Consider the following 25,068-nt stretch of genomic DNA (forward strand, 5'->3'; position numbering starts at 1 on the left):
TCTCATGATCCACTGGCCTTGGCCTCCCAAAGTTCTGGGATTACAGGCATGAGCCACTGCGACCAGCCTTTTTTTTTTTTTTTTGAGGTGGAGTTTCGCTCTTATGCCCAGGCTGGAGTACAATGGTGTGATCTCGGCTCACCACAACCTCTGCCTCGCAGGTTCTAGTGATTCTCCTGCCTCAGCCTCCCTAGTAGCTAGGATTACAGGCTTGCACCACCACGCCTGGCTAATTTTGTATTTTTAGTAGAGACGGGGTTTCTCCATGTTGGTCAGGCTAGTCTCGAACTCCTGACCTCAGGTGATCTGCCCGCCTCAACCTCCCAAAGTGCTGGGATTACAGGTATGAGCTACTGCTCCAGTCCTATTCCTTTCTTCCAAGTTGAGGTAACCATGAAGTCATCTGAAAAATATATCTGGTAAAGGACTTGTAGCTAGTTACATAAAGAACTCTTACAGTCCAACGATAAAATAACAACCCAATTAAACATGGGCAAAAGATCTGAAAAACATTCTTCAAAGAAGGTATACAAATGGCCAGTAGGCACATGAAAAGATGTTCAATATTGTTAGTCATTAGGGAAATGCAAATCAAAAACACAGTGAGGTACCATCACACTCAGTAGGATGGCTATAAAAAAATAATAATAACAAGTGTTGCTGAGGATGTGGAGAAATTGGAACCCTCACACACTTCTTGTGGGAATTTTAAATGGTACCAATGAGCTGCGCGTGGTGGCTCACGCTTGTAATCCTAGTGCCCTGGGAGACTGAAGCAAGAGGATTGCTTGAGCCCAGAAGTTTTGAGACCAGCCTGGGCAACATAGCAAGACTCTCCCTCTACAAAACTTAAAAAAAAAAAAAATGAGCCTGGCGTAGTGGCACATACCTGTAATCTCAGCACTTTGGGAGGCTGAGGCGAGAAGATCCTTTGAGCCCAGGAGGTTGAGGCTGCAGTAAGCTTGCATTGTGCAGTCTGGGCAACAAAGCGAGACCTCGTCTCCAAAAAAAAAAAAAAAGTACAGTTGCTTGGGAAAATAGTCTTACAGTTCCTCAAAAGGTTCAACATAGAGTGGCCATATAGCAATTCCACTCCTAGGACTGTACCCTGGAGAAATGTCCACACAAAAATGAATGCATTAATGTTCATAGCAGAAATAGTCATAATTGGCCGGGCGCCGTGGCTCAACGCCTGTAATCCCAGCACTTTGGGAGGCCGAGGCGGGCGGATCATAAGGTCAGGAGATCGAGACCATCCTGGCTAACACAGTGAAAGCCCGTCTCTACTAAAAACACAAAAAATTAGCTGGGCATGGTGGCGGGCACCTGTAGTCCCAGCTACTCGGGAAGGCTGAGGCAGGAGAATGGCGTGAACCCGGGAGATGGAGATTGCAGTGGGCCAAGATCACACCACTGCACTCCAGCCTGGGCGACAGAGTGAGACTCCATCTCAAAAAAAATAAAAAGAAATAGTCATAATAGCCAAAAATTGGAAATAACCCACATGTCCATCTGATGAATGGATAAATACAGTGTAGCCAAAAATTGGAAATAAGCCACATGTCCATCTGATGATTGGATAAATACAATGTAGTCTATCTGTATAAGGGATATTATTCAGCTACATGCATGGAATACTGATACATGCTATAACATGGAGGAACCTTGAAAATTTGCCACATGCAAATAGGCAGACTCAGCCCAGCGTGGTGGTTCACACCTGTAAACCCAGCACTTTGGGAGGCCAAGGTAGGTGGATCACCTAAGGTCAGGAGTTCGTGACCAGCCTGGCCAACATGGTGAAACCCTGTCTCTACTAAAAATACAAAAAATTAGCCGGGCATGGTTGCGGGTGCCCGTAATCCCAGCTACTTGGGAGGCTGAGGCAGGAGAATCGCTTGAACCCGGGAGGCGGAGGTTGCAGTGAGCAGAGACGGTGCCATTGCACTCCAGCCTGGGTGACAGAATGAGACTCCATCTCAAAAGAAAAAATAGACAGACTCAAAAGGCCACATATTGTATAGCTCCATTTATATGAAGTGTGTCTAGAATAGCCAAATCCATAGAGGCAGCAACTAGATTAGTGGCCTGGTGCTGAAGGTTATAGAAGCATTAAGGGTTGATAGCTAAGGAGAACTGGGTTTCATTTTCAGGTTATGAAAGTGTTGCAAAGTTGACTGTGGTAATGTTTGCACAACTTTGTGAATGCAGTAAAATTAGTGAACTGTACACTTTAAGTTGGGGAATTGTATGGTATGTGAATTATATCACAATAAAGGTGTTACAAAATAAATTGCTAATGGAACTGAAAAACTACAAATGAACCAATCTCATTCCTCAAGTAGCCTCAGGGTTAGGACAGGCCTCAGGGTTTTCTTGGTGAAAATTATTTATGCTTCCCCTTTTTTCTAAAAATTTCATGCTCACTGTATTTTTGATACGGCTTGACACCATATTTTCTGGGATTGTGTGGGTTTTATTATCATTAAGTGTCTGAGAAATTCTGTGTTAGAGATAAGCAGTCTTCTATTCTCTTTTGTTTGTTTGTTTTTGTTGTTGTTGAGATGGAGTCTCGCTCTGTCGCCCAGGCTGGAGTGCAATGGCGTGATCTAGGCTCACTGCAACCTCTGCCTCCCAGGTTCAAGCAATTCTCCTGCCTCAGCCTCCCGAGTAGCTGGGATTACAGGAATGCACCACCACGCCCAGTTAAATTTGTATTTTTAGTAGAGACGGGACTTCACCATGTTGATCAGGCTGGTCTCAAACTCCTGACCTCAGGTGATCCGCCTGCCTCAGCCTCCCAAAGTGCTGGGATTACAGACGTGAGCCACCGCGCCCAGCCCTTCTATTACCTCTTTATACACTTTTCATCAATATTTAAGGCCAACATTATAATTTTGTAGTGCCATTCATTCATTCTTTTTTTTTTTTTTGAGACTGAGTCTCACTCTGTCGCCCAGGCTAGAGTGCAGTGGCGCGATCTTGGTTCACTGCAACCTCTGCCTCCTGGGTTCCAGTGATTCTCCCTGACTCACCCTCCCAAGTAGCTGGGATTACAGGCGCCCACCACCATGCCGAGCTAATTTTTGTATTTTTAGTAGAGATGGGATTTCACCATGTTGGCCAGGCTGGTCTCAAACTCCTGACCTCAAGTGATCTGCCTGCCTCGGCCTCCCAAAGTGCTGGGATTACAGGCGTGAGCCACCGCGACCGGCCTGTAGTGCCATTCTTATACCTAATGGTTTTCAGGGAATAGATTTGAAACTATTATTATTTTTTTTGAGATGGAGTCTCGCTCTGTCACTCAGGCTGGAGTACAGTGGTGCGATCTCAGCTCACTGCAACCTCCGCTTCCCGGGTTCAAGCGATTCTCCTGCCTCAGCCTCCCGAGTAGCTGGGATTACAGGCATGCTCCACCACGCCTGGCTACTTTTTGTATTTTTAGTAGAGGTAGGGTTTCACCATGTTGGTCAGGCTCGTCTTGAACTCCTAACCTTGTGATCTGCCCGTCTCGGTCTCCCAAAGTGCTGGAATTACAGGCGTGAGCCACTGCGCCTGTCCGAAATTTTTTTTTTTAAATTGGGGAAAATGGTATTGATAGTACTCACTTTTTCCCTTTCTATTGCTTTTGTGTAAAGGGTCTCTTTATATATCTATGTGCCCAATTAGTACATGACATTTCAATATTTAATTAGAGGCGAAACTAGTAGTTACATGTGAAATGTAGCATTGAATTATCACTTTGCATCTGTTCTGTTAATAATAATACTGCTATAGTATGTTATTTGGGTATATTAATGATTTTTTTTTTTTTTTTTTTTGAGATGGAGTCTCGCTTTGTCACCCAGGCTGGAGTGCAGTGGCGCGATCTCGGCTCACTACAACCTCTGCCCAGCTAATTTTTGTATTTTTAGTAGAGACGGGGTTTCACCATGTTGGCCAGGCTGGTCTTGAACTCCTGACCTCAAGTGATTTGCCCACCTCACCCTCCCAAAGTGCTGGGATTACAGGCATGAGCCACCTCGCCCGGCCTATTAACAATTTTAAGAAGTTTCTACAGTAGTGAAATCTTACAAATGATTTTTCCTAAAACTTGATTGTGAATCCTCTCCCACCCCAAGAGACGAAGTCTCACTATATTGCCCAGGCTGTCCTCAAACTTGCCTTAGCCCCCAAATAGCTAGGACTACAAGCATGCCCCACGATGCGTGCCATTGTGAATTTTTGAAAAACTTTATGGGTTACGCTTGAGAAACATTGCTCTATAGAATATGATACATATGGAAGTGAATTTTTAAAATCTTTTCAAATAACTTAAGAGTTTCAGTATTTGTAAGTTTTTTCTATCTGAATTAGGCTTAGAGTGTGGCATCAAACCATAACTCTGAAATATATAACCCATTTCCCCTTAATGTGTTAATTTTTTTTAAGATGTCAAAGTATTACATGCACATTATTTTAAAAGTGTCATGAAAAGCAGCATATCTTTAATCTCTCTTCTTAGAGGAAAATATTTGTTTTGGTTCCTCTTACTTCTTGAATAATGTATAAATTGCAACTTTTAAGATAAACTTTACTGAAATACATAAATTGAGAAAAGTATACAAATCATAAATGTTAGGCTTAATGAATTTTCACAAAGTGTATGTGTTACCTCATCTAGACCAAGAAATAGAACACTGCAAGCACCCCAGGAGGCCCCACCCCCGATGGTAACCGCTATCCTGATTTCTAGCACCATTTATTAGCTTGCCTTGTTTTTGAACTTTATACATAAATGATTTCCTATAGTAGATACTCTTCTAGCACCTTTTTCACAACATACGTCTGTGAAACTCATCTATGTGGTTGCATCCAACAGTAGTTCATTCTCACTGCTTTGATACTATAGTTTATCCATTCTGCTACTGATAGAAATTTGGGTTGATTCCATTTTGGAGCTATTAGGAATAGTGCTCCTTTATTCTTGGCCTTTGGATACACATATGTACACACTTGGGCAAAATCCCAGGAGTAGAGTTAACTGGGTTAGAAGGTATCCATATATTGCCAAAGAGTTTTTCAAAGTGTCCTTGCCAATTTGTTCTTATGAAAGCACAGTACTGGATTTATCAACATTAGACTATAAAATATAAGATTTTATTTTCCTTAACCTCTCTATCCCCTCCTACTTTGATATTTTGAGTTCTTCAGTTGCACAAAATGATTATAACCTAAAATCTCAAATATCTGCTCTCCCATAAATTTTGAAAGTAGCTTTTGTCCATTTGTGATAAGAGAAGGGTACTAAACACCTCCTCACCTCAACAGTATTATTCAGAAAAGGAAGAGGCCCTCTTTCATACAGAGAGTAAATGCACAGAATTTAAATTTGTGCCACATCGTGACCAGGAAGTGTTCACAAGGGGAAAAAACTCAAATAGGGTTAACAATGTGATAGAAGACAGAGTAAGGTAAAATTACTGACATAAGAATAACATACTGGAATAAAGGCATCTTTACCATGTGTATTAGGGCAGGGATAGCTGCTTAAAATATCAGTCTCAAAATTTCCATGGCTTAGCATGAGAGAAGTTTATTTCTTGTTCACCTATAGTCCAGTGTAGGTTTTCTTTGTAAGTAGGGTGGCTTTCCTGTATGTACATAGGATATGGAGGCCCAGGCTGTATTTATCCTGTGGCTCTGCCATCCCTTAGGGTCTTGGAGATGTCTGCGTTTTGCCAGAGTCGGGGAGAGATGGTTGAGAAAGAACTTGTGCTTCTAAGAATAAAAGTCTTGGACAGTCGTGTCCTATGCCCACATTCAGTTGGTGGGAACTTCACGTGGAAGTCGCCCCTTGGTGTAAGGGGGCTGGGGAATAGTCCCTGGCTGGGCACTTGTCTCATAGTGCCAACTCCACAGGAACTTGGGGGAGCATGGGGTTTTGATGGATAGCTAGCTAGCCATCCCTGCTGTACTGTCTCCTTGAGGATAAGATCAGAATAATTAATATTCATTAACTGGGGACAGTTTCACTTCTGTTAAGGTGCTAATTATGTTAAGTGGTGAATTTTTATGTGGAAATCAATTTAGATTTATAACCAAATGGGTTTCTTGCCTCCTTTGGTACTGAATAGTTGTGTGATTCATTTTAACTAATTTCCTTATACTTTATAGTTAGGTCACCTCTCAGTGAAACCTAGAAAGTACCATATTTACATCAATTTTGCAAACCACTAAGGAAGAAAAAACCATCAGGCTATGATGTTCCATTGCTTGTAAACATTGATTACATTTGATTTAACCCCTTCTCCATCTTTTTTCTCCTCCTTTCCTCTAGTTTGAAATTGGCACAATGGAAGAAGCTGGAATTTGTGGGCTAGGGGTGAAAGCAGATATGTTGTGTAACTCTCAATCAAATGATATTCTTCAACATCAAGGCTCAAATTGTGGTGGCACAAGTAACAAGCATTCATTGGAAGAGGATGAAGGCAGTGACTTTATAACAGAGAACAGGAATTTGGTGAGCCCAGCATACTGCACGCAAGAGTCAAGAGAGGAAATCCCTGGGGGAGAAGCTCGAACAGATCCCCCTGATGGTCAGCAAGATTCAGAGTGCAACAGGAACAAAGAAAAAACCTTAGGTAATAATCCGTTCAGTGGTTGGACGTTTCACATGCTAATCATTTTACTTGTGTTTTCTGCAGCCCAGATAATTTTGAACACAGCCACTTTAGAGGTGCTTAGCCAACACACCTAGTGTCTTCGGTGAGGTCAGTCCATGTGTCTGCTGCAGTTATGTGCAGGAGGCGAAAACAGCAGAGAGGACGCTTAGTTTTTTTTTTTTCCAAATAATCAAGAATTGGCTAATTAAAAAATTTTTTTTGTAGAGACAGGGTCTCACTGTGTTGCCCAGGCTGGTCTCAAACTCCTAAGCTCACGCAGTCCTCTCCTGCCTTGGCCTCCCAAAGTGCTGAGATTTCAGGTGTGAGCCACTGTGCCTGGCCACATTGCAGTTATTTCTGATCATTTTCAGTAATCGTGTTTAATCGTCTCTTAAAGGTCTTATTGGCCTTGGGTTAAATGAGAGAAGATTTCATTAATAAAATTTTATGTGAGTAGAAAAGCATTCTTTTTTGAAGTCACCCTTTTTCCCCCATAGCAGTCTGTATGTCAGAGTTATTTTGAGATATATATTTTGATGCAATATCTTACATATAAGAATGAACATTAAAAAAATAAAAATGGTACCTATCACCTAGCTTAAGAAATAAAAGATTACCCCTTACTTTGAAATGCCATTAGTCCCCTCCTAATCTCAGCCACCTGCCTCTCTCTGCCAAAGTCCTTACAGTATTGCTAAGATCTTTCCCCACGGGAAGAGCTATCTTGTCATCCTTTGGTTAGTTAACCTTAGTTAACACACAGAATATACTTAGTAAATCATAAGAAAAGCACACGTTTTTAAATTGTTCGTAGGAAAAGGTTTGTTCTCCTGTGATTATGTGTGTCTTTGGCAAAGTGTAGTACCAACTGAAACTCCCTTTGAACTTGCTTGTATATTCGAACTTGGTTAGCAGGAAGCTTTAAAAAAAATTCCATGCCCTTTGTAACTTGCCCTTTGTCTTAACTTGGACATCAGTGATGAGGCAAGGAAATTTATAAGCTTTTAACAAGAGTTCTTATAAATAGCTAGCAGTGTTAGTGAGTGAGTTAAGAAATTTGGGGTGGGTATGGGGAGGGGAGTGAGGCCTGCTAATCCAGAATTTAAAAATTGCCTTTTTCATTGAGCTGGTAAATCTCTTATTTATAATCATAGGTGTAAATTAGTTTACTCTGGATGTCAGAGCACGGGAATTGTTAGTAGAATTTACAGGTTAGATTTGATCTCATTCTTCTGGGACTTACTTCTTTTCTTGTTAATCATCAGGAAAAGAAGTTTTATTACTGATGCAAGCCCTAAACACCCTTTCAACCCCAGAGGAGAAGCTGGCAGCTCTCTGTAAGAAATATGCTGATCTTGTGAGTATTAAGCCAAGGATGTGAGAGCCATATAAAATATAGCAAAATGTGTGTGTGCTTGATAAGTTTCTTAAAGTACAAATTTGATATGGCCTTAAATGTAAAATTATACTTTATTCTGAAATTGAAGAAGAGAATCTGGTTTGTTGGGGCTTTTTATTGGTTGTATAGTTTCATTTTATGAGGTAATATATAGGGAACATTGTAATACTAAGATGTGGCATAGATTTTCTAAAACTCAGTTTTAGAGTCTAAGTCAGCCTTTCCATTGCTATGTTGTCATGCCTTAGGTGCCACTCAGTTGGGGTGTAGTGGTTCCTGTCTTAAACTTTTCCTAAGGGAATTCTAGAGATTGAGGACTGTTTTGATTGAGATTGTGAGTTACATGAAATCATCTGCTAAAACAATACTTTGTCTCAGAAATACTTATTTAGCATCTACTATGTGTCAAGCATCCTTTTTTCCATTTTCTAGAAACATTGACCTTATCAAAGAGTTTGTTCTCAGCTTTATTATTTTATTTTATTTTTTTGAGACGGAGTCTCGCCTGTGGTCCAGGCTAGAGTGCAGTGGCGTGATCTCAGCTCACTACAAGCTCCACCTCCCGGGTTCACGCCATTCTCCTGCCTCAACCTCCTGAGTAGCTGGGACTACACGCGCTCGCCACCACGCCTGGCTAGTTTTTAAAATTTTTTAGTAGAGATGGGGTTTCACCGTGTTAGCCAGGATGGTCTTGATCTCCTGACCTCGTGATCTGCCCGCCTCGGCCTCCCAAAGTGCTGGGATTACAGGCATGAGCCACCGCGCCCGTCCATTCTCAGCTATATTACAGGTATTACAGGTAGCATTAATTCTCTTTTTGGAGTTTCTTTCTTTCTTTTTTTTTTTTTTTGAGACGGAGTCTCGCTCTGTCACCCAGGCTGGATTTCAGTGGTGCGATCTTGGGTCACTGCATCCTCCACCTCCCGGGTTCAAGCTATTCTCCTGCCTCAGCCTCCTGAGTAGTTGGGACTACAGGAGCGTGCCACCACGCCTGGCTAATTTTTTGTATTTTTAGTAGAGATGGGTTTCACCGTGTTAGCCAGGATGCTCTCCATCTCCTGAACTTGTGATCCGCCCGCCTTGGCCTCCCAAAGTTCTGGGATTACAGGCATGAGCCACCGTGCCTGGCCCGTGAAGGCAGTTTCAACTTGGAAACCCTGACATCCTATTTGAATTGAAGAATGGGAAAATCATAGAACCCTTTAAAGGAATGGTTGTGGGAAACTTTTAGAATAAGTGGTTCTAATATAAATGCTAAAATTATTGCCTTTTGTGAAATACTTAGGTGAATTATCATGTACAATTTATATGCATCTTCATCTGTTAAAACAGTTAATTCTATATCATAAGCCATTACTTTTTTTTAAATCAATGATCAGCTCTAAAAAAATGAATTCTGAGGCCGGGCGCGGTGGCTCACGCCTGTAATCCCAGCACTTTGGGAAGCCAAGGTGGGCGGATCACGAGGTCAGGAGATCGAGACTATCCTGGCTAACACGGTGGAACCCTGTCTCTACTAAAAATACAAAAAAAAAATTAGCCTGGCATGGTGGCAGGCGCCTGTAGTCCCAGCTACTCGGGAGGCTGAGGCAGGAGAATGGCATGAACCCGGGAGGCAGAGCTTGCAGTGAGCCGAGATCGTGCCACTGCACTCCAGCCTGGGCAACGGAGCGAGACTCCATCTCAAAAAAATAAAAAATAAAAAAACTGAATTCTGTTAGTTTATTGCTTCAAGAATGACAGTTACAGGCCAGGCATAGTGGCTCATGCCTGTAATCCCAGCACTTTGGGAGGCCGAGGTGGGTGGATCACGAGGTCAGGAGATCAAGACCATCCTGGCTAACACAGTGAAACCCCGTCTTTACTAAAAATACAAAAAAAATTAGCCGGGTGTGGTGGCGGGTGCATGTAGTCCCAGCTACTCGGGAGGCTGAGGCAGGAGAATGGCGTGAACCCGGGAGGCGGAGCTTGCAGTGAACCGAGATTGCGCCACTGCACTCCAGCCTGGACGACAGAGTGAGACTCTGACTCAAAAAAAAAAAAAAAAAAAAATGACAGTTACTTTCCCTTAGTTTATGAAGTGGTCCAGGTATACCTCAGTTAGCTGGCATTCAGCAGCCTGGCACCTTTCACTATTTGTAGCAACAGGACGCCCTGTGCATCAGTGAAAATGTCCCAGAGCAGTCACAAATGCAAAGATGGCCGAAAACACAGCCTGGTTGGATTGATGGCTTCAGGAAAGGAATGCTTCCATTGGCTGTGGAAGCCAGTCCCCCTTGGTGCCTTTCACATGGGGAGAATCATGCAAGAAATGGTGGAAAAAGAAGAAAGACAAGAACAGAAAAGGGAAAAGAAAAAATGGAGAAAAGAGTAAAAACCAGAAAAAGCAGTGTCGAAGGTTAGCTACCCAACCCAGTGATGTGACAATGACAGACAGCCATGAATTGGTTAGAAGAGAGAACAAACAGTGATCTGGGGTGGTTGTTCTCAGACTCACACCGATCATTGAACTTGTGGTTAAAATGCACATTCTGATTCACTAGGCCTTGGTTGGGGCCTGAGGATCTGCATTTTAACAAATTCCCGGGCAACAGTGATGATGCTGCCAGACCTTGGATCACACTTGAAGTAGCAGGGGTCTAGGGTGTTTTTGTTTGTGGCTTTTGGTTTTATTGTTTTGATTGTGGATAAGGTTATTGCTAAGCACCAGCAGTAATGACTGTGTTCATTTCAGGATGTGACACATTGAAGACTTGCCTAGTGAGTAATCTCTCTTTTATACAGATTTGTGCCAAAAATTTGAAAGACAAAATGTGTATTGTTTCCAGAAAATGTTCTAAAGCTTGATTTCTTGAAGCAACACATATTTCACTTAAAAGGTAGATAGAGGCCGGGCGTATAATCCCAGCACTTTGGGAGGCCGAGGCAGGCGGATCACCTGAGGTCGGGAGTTCGAGACCAGCCTTACCAACATGGAGAAACCCCGTCTCTACTAAAAATACAAAATTTGCTGGGCGTGGTGGCGCATACCTGTAATCCCAGCTACTCAGGAGGCTGAGGCAGGAGAATCACTTGAACCTGGGAAGCAGAGGTTGTGGTGAGCCAAGATCGTGCCATTACACTCCAGACTAGGCAACAAGAGTGAAACTCTGTCTCAAAAAAAAAAAAAAAAAAAAAAAGTGGAGTATATATATGTGAGGTCACCAAGGGAGTCACAGCCTTTTCCCAAGGATTATTCTGAAAAGTTCCCTTCCCTTTTGCCATCACTGTCCTCTGCCCGTTTATGACATGTATCATCTGATATCATTGTGCTTGTTGCACTGACATGCATAACTGTTTTGTGGAGCAGTTGGAATGGATTTCTGTGCACTGTAACTGGGATTGTCCATTGGAGAGACCCTGTGGCCAACATGTTCACCAGATCACATGGATTCATGAAATTGTAGCATTTTGCTTTTAGCTGTGGATACCATTAACATGATCCTTAAGTACTTTATAATGCTATTCTTTCCCATCCTGTAGTCAGTTTGTATAGATTATATAATCTATAGATTATAATAATCTTAATATATGCTTGGGTAGGTTCCATTCTCCTTACTCTTTTCTTCTGAAGTATCTTGGCTATTCTTGGCCCTTTACTCTCTATAGATTTTAGATTCAATTTAGTAGTTCCATGTGTTGGGGGGCACTATTTGGGATTTCAAAGAGCATTTCACAGAATCTGTAGATACATTTGGGGGAGAATTGCCATCCTCATGATATTAATGTAACTTAAAAAGTGGTTATCCTGGCCAGGTATGGTAGCTGAGCCCTGTAGCATCTGCACTTCAGGAGGCTGAAGCAGGATTGCTTACAATCAGGAGTTCAAGACCAGCCTGGGCAATGTCGCAAGACCCTGTACACACACACACACACACACACACACACACACACACACACACACACACAACGTCGCAAGACCCTTTACACACACACACACGCACACACGCCTGTAGTCACTGCCTCTTGGGAGGCTGAAGTGGTAGGATCGCTTGAGCCCAGGAATTGGAGGCTGCAGTGAGTTCGTGCCACATGGCAACCCAGCCTGGGCGACAGTGCAAGATGCTATCTCCAAAAAAAAAAAAAAGTTATCCTTTTGAGGAAAAAGTAAAATTAGATCCTTACACACCAGAGGCAACAATCAATTCCAAATAGATTAAAGGCTTAAATGTCAAAAATTAAGCTTTGAAATTTGTAGATATTATTTTGATTTATCAATAGATAAATATTTTTCCAACCTTGAGTTTAGGAAATATTTCTTATAGCACAAAAAGCACTGTCAGAGGAAAGATTGTACAAATTGGCTTTATTGAAATTAAGAACTTTGTTTTCGTCAAAAGATGCCCTGAAAAAAAAGCGAGAAGATGGCCAAGCGCGGTGGCTCACACCTGTAATCCCAGTACTTTGGGAGGCTGAGGCAGGCGGATCACGAGGTCAGGAATTCAAGACCAGCCTGGCCAATATGGTGAAAGCCCGTCTCTACTAAAAAAATAAAAAAAAAAAAATTAGCTGGGCATGGTGGTTGCGCGCCTGTAGTTCCAGCTACTCAGGAGGTTGAGGCAGGAGAATCGCTTGAACTGGGGAGGTGGAAGTTGCAGTGAGCCAAGATCGCACCACTGCATTCCAGCCTGGGCAACAGAGTGAGACTTCATCTCAGAAAAAAAAAAAAAGTGAGACGACATTACAAACTGGGGAGAACATATTTCCAACAAATATAACCAGCAGGCAATTTAGTATCAAGAATATCTAAAGAACACTAATGTGAAAAGGACAAATAGCCCTATGGAAAGCTGGATGAGAGACATGAAAGGGACATTTCATAGAAGTGGAAAAACAAAGATACGAAGATACCTTAACATAAAGGTCCATAAACATTCAAAGAGATGTTCCACCTGATAAGTGATTAGGGAAATGCAAATCAGGACCACAGTGAGATGCCATTTTACGTCTATTGTAGTGGCATAAATGAAGAAATCTGATCATTTTGGAGAGGATGTGGATCTGCGTGGTCTCTTATATATTGCTGTTGGGAATATCAATTCACCATTGTCATGTGAAATCAAACATTTAGAAATCATTGCCCAGCAACCTCATTTCTGATGTTTGCACAGAGGAGAAATTCCTGACACGTGTATACCAGGAAACACATGAGAATGTTCATACCACTGTGAGTAATAACAAAACCTAGAGACAGCCCAGATGCCTGTTGATGCAAGAAGATGGATTAATAAAGAGTTTTGTGTGTATGTGTGGTGTGTTTTTATTTTTTATCTATTTGTTTGTTTATTTTTCAGACAGGGTCTCACTCTACCACCCAGGCTGGAGTGCAGTGGCGCAATCATGGCTCACTGTTTATTTTTTAGAGACAGGTTCTCACTTTGTGTGGTATGTTTGTGTGTGTGCTGTGTTTTTAAAAAGTGGAATATTATACAGCCTGTGGGCCAAATGCATCCGAAGTCTGTTTTTACACTGCCCACAAGCTAAGAATGGTTTTAATTTTTAAGATGTTTAAAAATAAAGAAGAACACGTGACAGAGACCATATGTGGCCTGCAGTGCCTAAAATATTTACTTGCTGGCCCTTTACAGAAAAAATCTGCTAAGTCCTGATCTGCAGCTACACGCCAACAATGTGGATGAGTCCTAGCAATGTAATCGAGTTGTGCTGTCCAAGACAGTAGCCATCAGCCACATGTGGCTTATTAAATTAGTGTAAATTAAATGAAAATTTCAATTCCTCATTTGCACTAGCTACAATAAAGTCAAAACAGCTAAAACCAAAAGGATTTTTTTTTAGAGAAGTACACACAGATGAAATGAAATTATATAGAAAGGAAAGTGAAGGAATAATGAACACCGGATTCAGGACTGCGCTAACCCTGGGTCAGGAAAGGCAGGAGCTCTGCACCCTGGTGAAATTACAGCTAGTATGTGCCGGACCTGCAGCCTCTTAAACTGGGCAGCCGCGTGCAGTTCGCAGTAATTTTGCTTTACAAAATTATGCAAAAACAATGATGTTTTTTTCCTGCAAGAATTTCAGTAAAGGTGTTTTTAATATCTGTAAATGTGGCTGTAAGGATGCGTGATATGTTTTGGTAGGCCACAAGATGTCACTCTTGCTCTTCAAATTGTGACTCAGCATCATTTTCTTTTTCAGTAAAAGCTTTATTGAAAGGTCAGTAAGGCTGCCATCTTATCTGTTCATGTTGATTTAACCTTGAAACAGACTGATTTGTTCCATACCCAAAACTGCAGCAGTTCTTCTTACAAAGAACCCTGAGTGCTGTTCACTGAGTTTTAGATTCTGATGACTGTTTCAGTATAGTAGTCTGTGGGTGTAAAACTTGATGGTATTGACTCCTAAAGCATCATTTAAAAAAAACAAAACCCTGCCGGGCGCAGTGGCTCATGCCTGTAATCTCAGCACTTTGGGAGGCCGAGGTGGGCGGATCACCTGAGGTCCGGGGTTCGAGACCAGCCTGACCAACATGGAGAAACCCCATTTCTACTAAAAATACAAAATTAGCTGGGTGTGGTGGCGCATGCCTGTAATCCCAGCTACTTGGGAGGCTGAGGCAGGAGAATCGCTTTAACTCTTGTTGCCTAGGCTGGAGTGCAATGGCGCGATCCATTGCACTCCAGCCTGGGCAACTAGAGTGAAACTCCATCTCAAAAAAGCAAAACCCGGCCAGGCATGGTGGCTTATGCTTGTAATCCCAGCACTTTGGGAGGCCAAGGCAGGTGGATCAATTGAGGTCATGAGTTTGAGACCAGTCTGGCCAACATAGGGAAACCCTGTCTCTACTAAAAATACAAAAATTAGCTGGGCGTGGTGGCAGGTGCCTGTAGTCCTAGCTACTCGGGAGGCTGAGGCAGGAGAATCGCTTGAACCCGGGAGGTGGAGGCTGCAGTGAGCCGAGATTGTGCCACTGCACTCCAGCCTGGGCAACAGAATAATAGTCCATCTAAAAAAATGATAATGAAAATAAAAAAATCAAAACCCCAAAGCACAATAAATTGATTGTTAAAATATTTGAATTTCAGCAGGTTTTTTGCCAGGTAGGAAATGATCTAGACAGACATTCACCCAGCAAACAGCAATTCGGGACATGCCTGGCTTTAGCACTGAGTCACTCCTGGCCTTCAACATTGGAGTAGGTTTCAGCTAGAACTGGAGCTGGTTTATTTTCCAAAGGGTTAAGGCTGGAATACTTGGGCAGTGTTCCCAGTGGGCCCAGGAAAATTCAGGGGCAGGAGGTATCCAGTTGAAGGGCATCATCCTTCAAAAAGCACAAGATCGTAGCTGGAAGTTGAGGAGCCCATGTTGCTTGTGAGTTGTTGGGTTGAAAGCAGGGAGAAGATCTGTGATCAGTGTCTGAAGTCAGAAAGCTGGCAAAATTCAGGACCCCAGGGGATAGCAGGCCAATACGGAAGTCAAGAAAGCCAGAGATTCAGGCTGCTGGGTTCAAATCCCACCTCACCCCTTACTGATTATCTGTACTAATTAAAGAATGTTAGGCAACTTATTAATGTCTCCAGGCTTATACATTTCTTCTATAAAACCTGGATAATAAAGGGTTGTGAAAATTAAATCTGTCTAAAGAATTTTTTTTTTAAAAAGAAAAAGATTGATTATTTTCTGCTGCCCTAAATTTGCTTACTTTTTTGTCACAACTGGAAGAGAAGAGAAGGGTGGCAGTGTAGCATGGCATGAAACAATTTAAATAATATATTACACCATAGTATTTGACTTTTTGAAAATGTGTTCCATAGCTCTCATCATAATTCTAGCCATAACTGTAAGATTTTTACTGTACTTCCTAAATATAAAGTGCTTATGAATTTTAGCTGGAGGAGAGCAGGAGTGTTCAGAAGCAAATGAAGATCCTGCAGAAGAAGCAAGCCCAGATTGTGAAAGAGAAAGTTCACTTGCAGAGTGAACATAGCAAGGCTATCTTGGCAAGAAGCAAGCTAGAGTCTCTTTGCAGAGAACTTCAGCGTCACAATAAGACGTTAAAGGTTAGTTGCTTCATTTGTCTGTTTTTTTCAGGAGGGACTTATCTGATTTCATAATCAACCTTGTGCCTATCTGAAATAAATCCTTGTCTCTACTTGGAGGCAGATACTGCCTTGCTTTTTATTTTGCTTGGCCTGATGCCTTGTGTGAGGTCATTGTAAATGTAAGACCAATTCTTTCTACGTAAGTTTTGGTTTCCTGTTCAAGGAAGAGCACCTTAGTTGCCTCATACTTGGCTCCCGGGAATCTACGCTCAAGGCCCTCCTGCTTAGAGCCATGGCTTAGGAAGCTCAGAATTGCCAGTTTTCTGCTGAGCACTGATACAGCTGATCACCAAGTAGGAAAAGCTGCAGTGAAATGAGAAACTAGTAACAGACAGTTTGGGAAGGGAGAACTGCTGAGCTCCTGGGTGGAGCATTGCCCAGTTCCACTGGCCCACCCCCAGCCATTCAGTTGCTAAGTACTTTTAGGAAACCACTTATACCTTGGCTGATTGTAAAGGAAGAGGGAATAGGTATCCAAAGATTCATTGATATCAACAGGGGAAGAAGGAAAGGAGCAGAGCCGTGGGAAGGAATCTGCCTCTTAGAATGGGACAGACTCCCTTTATGCCCCAACAAACTCCCTTTATGCCCCAACAAACTCCCAAGGCCCTAGATTATAAGCGCACTCTTGAAATGGATCTTCACCTGGTATGGGAGCCATTGTTACCTTCTTTGCTTTTGAGCCCTTGGATTTAGATGTCAAAGTAAGTGGCATTTTTTTTCCCATAGGAAATCAATATTTTGAGTAGGCTGGTAACAGTTCAGACATGTAAAGGTCTTTTGACACTCATATCCTAGCAAGAATTGAAAGTAAGCTTTGAATTTTTTTGTTTTTTCTTTTTAATCATCAGAAAGTAGTTACAAAAAGGAAGCTTTTTGAGATGAGGATTCCATTTGTCCTTTGCCCTTTAGGGAGTAGGTGTGACCCAGAAAGTAAGTCGCAAGGGGGCAGGATCTCTTCCGACCCATCTAAGATGATGGCCTGTATAACCGGCGAGTATTGCAGTAGAGTGAATTGTAGACAGCCATAACATTTATTTTGTAGCAGGACAGTTTGCATCTCTCTGGTTATCTGTCTACTTAGGAAAAACTGCTTGCTTTTCAGTGATAGCCTTCTGGTCATAAATAAGGGGGAGGAATTGTAGTTCAGAAGCAACACATCAGGGCAGCAACAAATGAACCCACATTGCAGCAGCTTCTCTTGTGAGCATCTTCTCTATAGATCTGTATTATTAACAAAAATTATTTTGGGTAATAAGGAGGAAAATATGCAGCAGGCACGAGAGGAAGAAGAACGACGTAAAGAAGCAACTGCACATTTCCAGATTACCTTAAATGAAATTCAGGCCCAGCTGGAGCAGCACGACATCCACAACGCCAAACTCCGACAGGAAAACATCGAGCTGGGGGAGAAGCTAAAGAAGCTCATCGAACAGTATGCACTGAGGGAAGAGGTAATGGCATTTGGTTTATTTAAACGGCTTCTCAAGATTAGCAAAAGTGTCACCATTCACACCTAAAGTAAAACTGCTGTCACGGGTGTTTCAGAACTTTGCATATGCATCGGTTATTTATTAGGAAACGATCAGGCACCACAAATGAGATCATCACTTGATGTCCCAGGAGTCACTGGGTTTGGGACTTATTTGAGGTTATTTCTAGGAGACCCGTTTAAGTACTGCTTGTCTTCCATGAAATACTGGAAGATTGCAATTTTCGCATGTAGATTGTTTTCCCTTATCCAGACTAATAGTGAATAAATATTTGGGCCCCAAATACCCTGTATCTCAGACATCTATGATAATCTCTACAGTATCCACTACCATTGCATTATACTTGTACAGTTAATGTTTCAGATTTTTTTTTTTTTTTTTAATGAGGGCTTTATATTATTTGGGAGGAAAAACCTACTTCTAACCCCTCACACATAAGCCCATTGAGGGTAAAAAGTTTACTGGGAAGATCCATAGCTAATGAACTTGGCCATTGGCCTTCAATGAAGACTTTTGGAATTATTTTATAAGCTAATCTGGAAGTTCAGAGGTAGTGTCCTCTGAACAAAGTGAGGAACTTGAAAAACCAGGTTAGTACCTATTTGCTAGAAGGTACTAACCTGGTTTTTCAAGTTCCTCACTTTTAGAGGTCCGATGGACAGGGTTAGAGACTTTAGGTTTTTTTAAATGGTGCATCTCTGCCTTTAACATTTAGTAAAATGTTGGGCTTGTTATGTTTCTTACAGAAATGGATTCAAAAAGCTGATTCAAATTAAAAAAAAAAAAAAGATCAGGCATCTGTGTGTTACTTTATCTTGTTTTCAACTCAAACTTTATAGTTTTACATACAGCCCTTCAAAAACTTTTTTTTTTTTAAAGATTTTATTTTTCTTACTGCCTTTTGTTTTTTTAAAAAAAAATTATGGAAAATTTCAAGCTTAACAAAAAGTAGAGAGATAATATAGCACCTGGCTTCAGCAGATGAAACCGTAATTCCGTGTGTGTGTGTGTGTGTGTGTATAGAGACAGTTTCTTGCTAAGTTGCCCAGGCTGGTCTTGAACTCCTGGCTCAGGTGATCCCCCTGTCTTGGCTTCCCAAAGTGCTGGGATTGTAGATGTGAGCCACTGTACATGGCTGATAATTTCATCTCTGTTCCCCTAGATTATTTTGAAGCAAATCCAAGATGTCAAATATTCCATTGATATTTGAATGTATAGCTCAAAAAAGTAAGGATTTAAGTATAACCACAATACCAGTTTCATACCTAAAAAATTAACAAATAGGCCAGGTGCAATGGCTCATGCCTGTAATCCCAGCACTTTGGGAGGCCAAGGCAGGAGGATTGCTTGAGCCCAGGAGTTCGAGACCAGCCTGGTAATATGGCGAAAGCCTGTCTCTACAAAAAATACAAAGACTAGCCGGGTGAGGTGGTACTCACCTGTAGTCCCAGCTGCTCGGAAGAGTGAGGCAGGAGGATCACCACCACTGTACTCATGGCTGGGTGATGGGAGTGAGACTGTCTCAAATAAATAACAATTACTGAATATTAAGTATCTAGTCACTATTCAAATTTTTTGGATCAGCTTCTTTTTAAAAGAGAAATTGTTTGAAACAAGATCCAAAGAAAGTCCATTTCACTGGTTTATATAACGCCAGTCTCTAAAATATAGGTTCCCCCCCTTTATTCTTACACTGTATTTATTGAAGAAACGTCTTTTTTGTCATAGAGGTTAAATTTTCTTTTTATTAGATTATAAAGCCCTTAATTGTCTTAAAATGATTCTTTGTTTTGTTGTTTGTTTTGACAGTCTATGTACCTCATAACTGATGTAGCAGATTTGAAAATCAGATTTGTTTAAATCATATTGTATGTGTCTTATGTAATGTTCTTTGGTCAGAATATAATGATCAGATTACTTGCAGGCGCTCTCTTGAGAGCAGTCTGTGGTGCTCTCAATACATAGTTAGACCACCTTACTTCACCAACCAGCATTTTCCCCTCTCATATAGGGTATTGTAACTGGAAGAGTTCCGTTTCTCCAGCTGGGAAGGGATTGTTCTGTTGACTTTATTATACATCAGTAACCACTTAACAGTTTTGTTTGGAAATACTAATGAGCTTTTACCAAATGTCTAAAGTGTGCCAGGCACCAAGCACCTTACCTAGTGTCACCATCGCATTTACTGTTACAGCTCTGCAAGGTAGGTGGAGGTATCCCCCTGTACAGAGGAGGGCACTGCGCTCCAGCGTGGAGAGGAATTAGCCCAGGGCCACACACTGGCCAGGATTTGACCTGGGCCATTCCTACCATCATACCATGCTGCCTCCAGCTAAGGAATTTGGGAAAATATGGGGAGGGAAAAAAGGAACTGTGTGCATGATGTATGGTTTAGTACTTTGCTCTTCTTATCCTTCTTTGTCTTGGTGCACTCTGAGCCTTATTTTCAGTGTGGGGCAGAAATAGGAAGTACCAAGCTGGTGAGGGGGACAGCCCATGTCTGACAGGGTGGGGGAACAGGCAACAGTCAGAGGGCCGCGCTTCTGCCCGTGTGGGATGGTTTGCAAGGTGGTGTCAAATCGCCGCTTCTCTCAGCGGAGTATACAGGGACAGAGAGAGAGCTGGTGTTCTTAGCTGCAGTGGTAGCAGCAGAACAGCAGGGTGAGCAGGGTGCTGTAACTGCTGTGATGTTTCCTCCCCACTGTGTTCCTTTCTTTGGTGAGTGATGGAAGAAACTCTCCTTTTCCCATAGCACATTGATAAGGTGTTCAAACATAAGGAACTGCAACAGCAGCTCGTGGATGCCAAACTGCAGCAAACGACACAACTGATAAAAGAAGCTGATGAAAAACATCAGAGAGAGAGAGAGTTTGTAAGTTCTACTTCTTAAAAACAAAGACATTATTGCCAACATTGTAACTGAGGCCATTTGAAACATCAAATTGTAACCAAGGCCGTTTGAAACATTTATCTGTTCTACCTTTAATGTAGCACCTGGGGGCATGCCAGCTGGTGTTTTGCTGTAGATTGAGAAGAGAGTGTGTGGTGTGTGTGTGTTAGAAAGCATTTGGCTGTTTATTTCTATTTAACCTTTTATACAGAAAATATACTGGAAAGATTATACCAAATCAGTGGGAAGACCTGCACTTGTTGTTTTTCTGTGCTTAGAATATTTCGTTCCCATCTTAGATAATGGTCATCAGGTTCAAGAGTTGTGCTCACATTTAGCACGTTAAATTTGGTGATTCAGTTTAACAACAAGCTTACCAAGCCACAGGTCTCCTATATACGATTACATTTTGTTTTCAAACAAGTAACTTGAAACTGGGGAAGTCATTTATTTACTTACTCTGGTATAATTTTCTGATAAAATTTAAACAGAATTCTCTACCCTAATCACTCAGCATTGTTGCCAGTGTATGCTCAGATTCTATTGCCTGTCAGTAATTGTGAATACAGTGGAATCTCATTGGGTATGTATATTACCATGTGCAAATTCAGCTAAGTGCTTATCCACAAGGGAGAAATGATTGCAATAATGCAGACTGTTGCATCCACAGCCCTGACATGAGCACAGTGTGAAGATTCAGTTCCTGAGTGGCCCTCGTCATGTGGGCATGTCACACTGAGTGCATCTAGGGTTTAGAGCGACATGTTTTTCACAGTGTGATCCTTCCATATGAACTGACAATAGTATCCAGTGTTCAGCTGAGAAATGGTTATCATTTCCAAAGTTGGAGTATAAATTTTATACACACACACACACACACACACACACTCATATTCATTACATGTGTGTACTTTCTGGTTGCTTCAGTAGGACTTTTCTAGGCTTCTTTGGACTATGTGTGATATTTTACTTCAGGGACTGAATTTCACAACTGCCTACTATGCAACTTTGTGATTTTCTTGAAAGCACAAGTACTATATATAAATGAAAATGTCCACCCCCTCCCCGCTTTCTAAAAAAGTGCTCAGAAACCAGGTCTCAAGATTGATTGCGTTGCTTTCCCCATACGCTTTCACTCTGCCTCGTCTTGCCTCCGGGAATAGTGGGGCTTTTCTAAGTCACCCAGATAATATCAAGATTATCAGCCATGTTCTCTGCTAATACTGTACGTGTAATTATTTTCACCTAAAACACAACAATTTAACTCTGAGTTTTAGAAACCATATTAGGCCCCCAGGGTACTTTTTCTGCTTCAGCAATAAAAAAAATTGTTCCTGCATTCCTAAGTGTTAACCAGCGGGACAGATAGAAGATACAGGTAAATGGCAATTTGTGGAACAGACTGTTTCATCTGTAGACCTGTGGTTCTTGCTAAAATAGAAGGATGAAGCCTAACTCTGATCATTTGATATTTAGTCCTGCTTGTAATTACCATTAGCATTTTGCCAGAATGTTTCTGTTTTCTAGTTATTAAAAGAAGCGACAGAATCGAGGCACAAATACGAACAAATGAAACAGCAAGAAGTACAACTAAAACAGCAGGTAACTTCACAGCAGGGGACAGTACAATTTTTAAGAAAAATCTGTGGTTCCTTTGATTCTGCATATCTTCAATCTCCTCTAAGATGGTTTTGCTTTTTGCTTTTTCCCAGCCAGAGCTGACCAGGACTGAGGCAGAAATCTCATGGCCCTCTTGGTATTTTCCACTTTATTTAGGTTAACTACCTCATCCCAGTTTGCCCAGCACTTTCCTGTTTTTGGTACTGAAAGTCTTGTGTCCCAGGAAATGCCCCATCTCAGGCAGCCTGGGACGGTTAGTCAACCTGTCTTCAGTGACCCTTTCTAAGAGCCCAGAAAATTCCTCCCTTTTTCAGTCAGTTACACTAAATTTCCCACTAAAGGAAAACTGACACATCTGCATATTTTATTTATTTTGTATCAAGTTGAACCACATGAAATTGCTAAACAAGAATATGTCCTTGGCCTAAAAAAATGGCAGTTTCATATAGTGAACTCTAATATCTTTAGAGTTTTGTGCTATAAGCACGTAAGTTGTTTTAAAAACTACATATAGCTGGGTGTGGTGGCATGCCTGTAGTCCCAGCTGCTCAGGAGTCCTAGGCGGCAGGATCGCTTGTGCTGGTGTTTTTCATCACGGCCCTCCCTCTTGTTCATTCCAGACCCTGTAAGTGTGTCCTACTGTGATCTCTCTCTGTGGTTGCCTTGTGTGGAATGAGTGTAGGAGGAGTTAGCTCCTTAAAAAAAAAAAAAAGGTACAGGAAAGACTTGCCGTGGCTTTACAGATGGGTAAAATTAGGCATTTGTACCTATACATTCATCCTTTTTTCAGTTAACTGGATTACATTTGGCTGAAAGAAGTGTTACTTAAAAGTTTATCATATAAGTTTTTGTGAAGACTCTAGATTAGCTGTAAAATAACACTGATACCTTGAGACTGGCATGATCTTCATGAGCACCTCTTTGAAGTGCTGCTTTTCTTTGGGAACATCTTACAATGTGATGAATTTAAGGTCCTATAAAGCTAGCCTAACTTAGAGTGAATATTCAAGAGGTGTCAGATATGAGGAATCTTTGGAACTGAAGATCATGCCAGAAAGCTTCTAGGAGATTTGAATCTCTTACTTATCAGCCCTATACAGTCAGTTGTCCATGTAAATAGAGATGAGAATTGATGTGGAGAAGGTACGAAGTCTCCAGATGGCTTTGGAAGATGTTCCTGAACGTGGATGTCATTGACAATGCTGCGGAAGTCACCAGAGGGCCCTTTTACCAAGCCCCCAGGCCAGCTCCAATTCTATTGTACTGTCACCACCGTAGCTTCTGTTGTCTGTGATCTGTACCACTCAGAGTCCTCTTATCCAGTCACTATTTGTTTCCTTTGCTGTCACCTCGTTTTCCTCTACCTAAATGTGGCTGTCCTTCCCAAGCATGTCTCACCTTCTCTGCCCTTACCATGTCATTTCCCAGCATCTGCTGGTGAAACTCAAAGTCTTTGTGCTGTCTTCACCCGCTGTTTTGTAATCTAGCCATGGAGGTCCATGTGTGATGATAGTGGCCACTTATTGGCTACCCACTGGGCCAGCACTGAACTCTCACATGGGACAGTCTTTATTTGGATGTTCCATTTTCAATAAAAGTGGACCATGCCTGCCAGGCGCAGTGGCTCATGCCTGTAATCCTAGCCAAGGTGGGCGGATCGCTTGAGCTTAGGAGTTTGAGACCAGCCTGAGCAACATGGTGAAACCCCATCTCTATAAAAGATACAAAAATTAGCCAGGCGTGGTGGTGTGTGCCTATAGTCCCCTCTATTCAGGAGGCTGAGATGGGAGGATTGCTTGAGCCCAAGAGGGAGGTCGAGGCTGCAATGAGCCGTGATTGCGCCACTGCACTCCAGCCTGAGTGACAGAGTGAGACCCTGAAAGACCACATCAAAACTGCTGTAACTTCTAATGTCCCTCAGGCACTAATACTGCTCCCTCCCTCTGCGTGAGCACCACTCTTGCCCCAACTCCAGGCCTGTCATGTCAGAGGCCCCGTCAGTGTCTGCTAACAAATCCTGTGTGTTCTCCAGGTCACCCTGCATTTCTCTTCCTGCTTTGTCCTCATCCCAGGCCAGGACCTTGTGCAGATGTGGCTTGGCCATCTCACAGGGACCTCGTCTAGCCTAACAAGCACGAGGTCACTGTGAGATGACTTTCAGTTGGCTTCTGCGTCCACCACACCACAGTGCGTGCTGCTTAAGTGCTTCCGGGATGGCCTGTCCCCCTGCTGGCTGTGGCTGGGCGGGCACCATCATATTCCACCCTGCCCTGCATCCTGTGCGCTAGGTGGTGCTGGTGAATATTCTGCATCCAGCACTGCTTATGCTGTTTCTTGGCCTCTGAAGATCCTTTATTCTTCTCTGCTTTTCTTATATCTATCGTGTGATCTTGCCCAAAATACTTTATTCCTCTGGGTCTCTCTCTGTTCCTCTATCCTGAAAATAATGTGATTATGTTGGATAGTCTCTGAAAGGTTCCCTCCTGGTCTAAGATGAACTCATTCAGCTCACCTATGAGGGCCAGCTCAGGCCTCCCACATGAAGCTTCCCCTAAGTATCCTGAGCCTCACTGTGCCCTTCCCCGTATACTTCTCTGGACTCCTTTCTAAGGGGGAGAAGATGGTGACTCCATTTTATATTTTGCTTGCCTTGTTGGTTAGCATTTTTTCCCTCATCCTTAAATAAAAATTCCTTGAGGGTAGGACTATGTTAAGAGTAGATCTCTTTACGTTTTCTTTTAATTTTACTCTCACCGAATTCTTCTTCCCCAACCAAACCAATTCTTTGGCTTCTGTTGCATTTTCCTCCCTTCGCTGAGGAAAGAGATACCATTGCTATCAAACTAAGAACTCTGCAGGTGATATTCTAAAGGAATGATCTTTTCCCAAGGACAGTTTTCACGTGGCAGGAGAGGGGTAGTTG

General features: G+C 42.2%; 1 protein-coding gene across 2 annotated transcripts in view; it reads left to right on the forward strand.

Annotated features, from left to right (window-relative positions):
- The window catches only part of TXLNG (taxilin gamma), a 58,539-nt gene that overhangs the window by 26,268 nt on the left and 7,203 nt on the right, over window positions 1–25,068 (forward strand). For both annotated transcript variants that reach the window (XM_004063857.4, XM_063702822.1), the window contains exons 2-7: window positions 6,320–6,623; window positions 7,910–8,001; window positions 15,930–16,100; window positions 17,402–17,596; window positions 20,388–20,507; window positions 22,053–22,127. In XM_004063857.4, the coding sequence (XP_004063905.1) occupies window positions 6,320–6,623; window positions 7,910–8,001; window positions 15,930–16,100; window positions 17,402–17,596; window positions 20,388–20,507; window positions 22,053–22,127 (957 nt within the window). The remainder of the gene's footprint in view (window positions 1–6,319; window positions 6,624–7,909; window positions 8,002–15,929; window positions 16,101–17,401; window positions 17,597–20,387; window positions 20,508–22,052; window positions 22,128–25,068) is intronic.

This window comes from Gorilla gorilla, chromosome X (assembly GCF_029281585.2).
Source record: "Gorilla gorilla gorilla isolate KB3781 chromosome X, NHGRI_mGorGor1-v2.1_pri, whole genome shotgun sequence".
NCBI classification, from domain to species: Eukaryota; Metazoa; Chordata; class Mammalia; order Primates; family Hominidae; genus Gorilla; species Gorilla gorilla.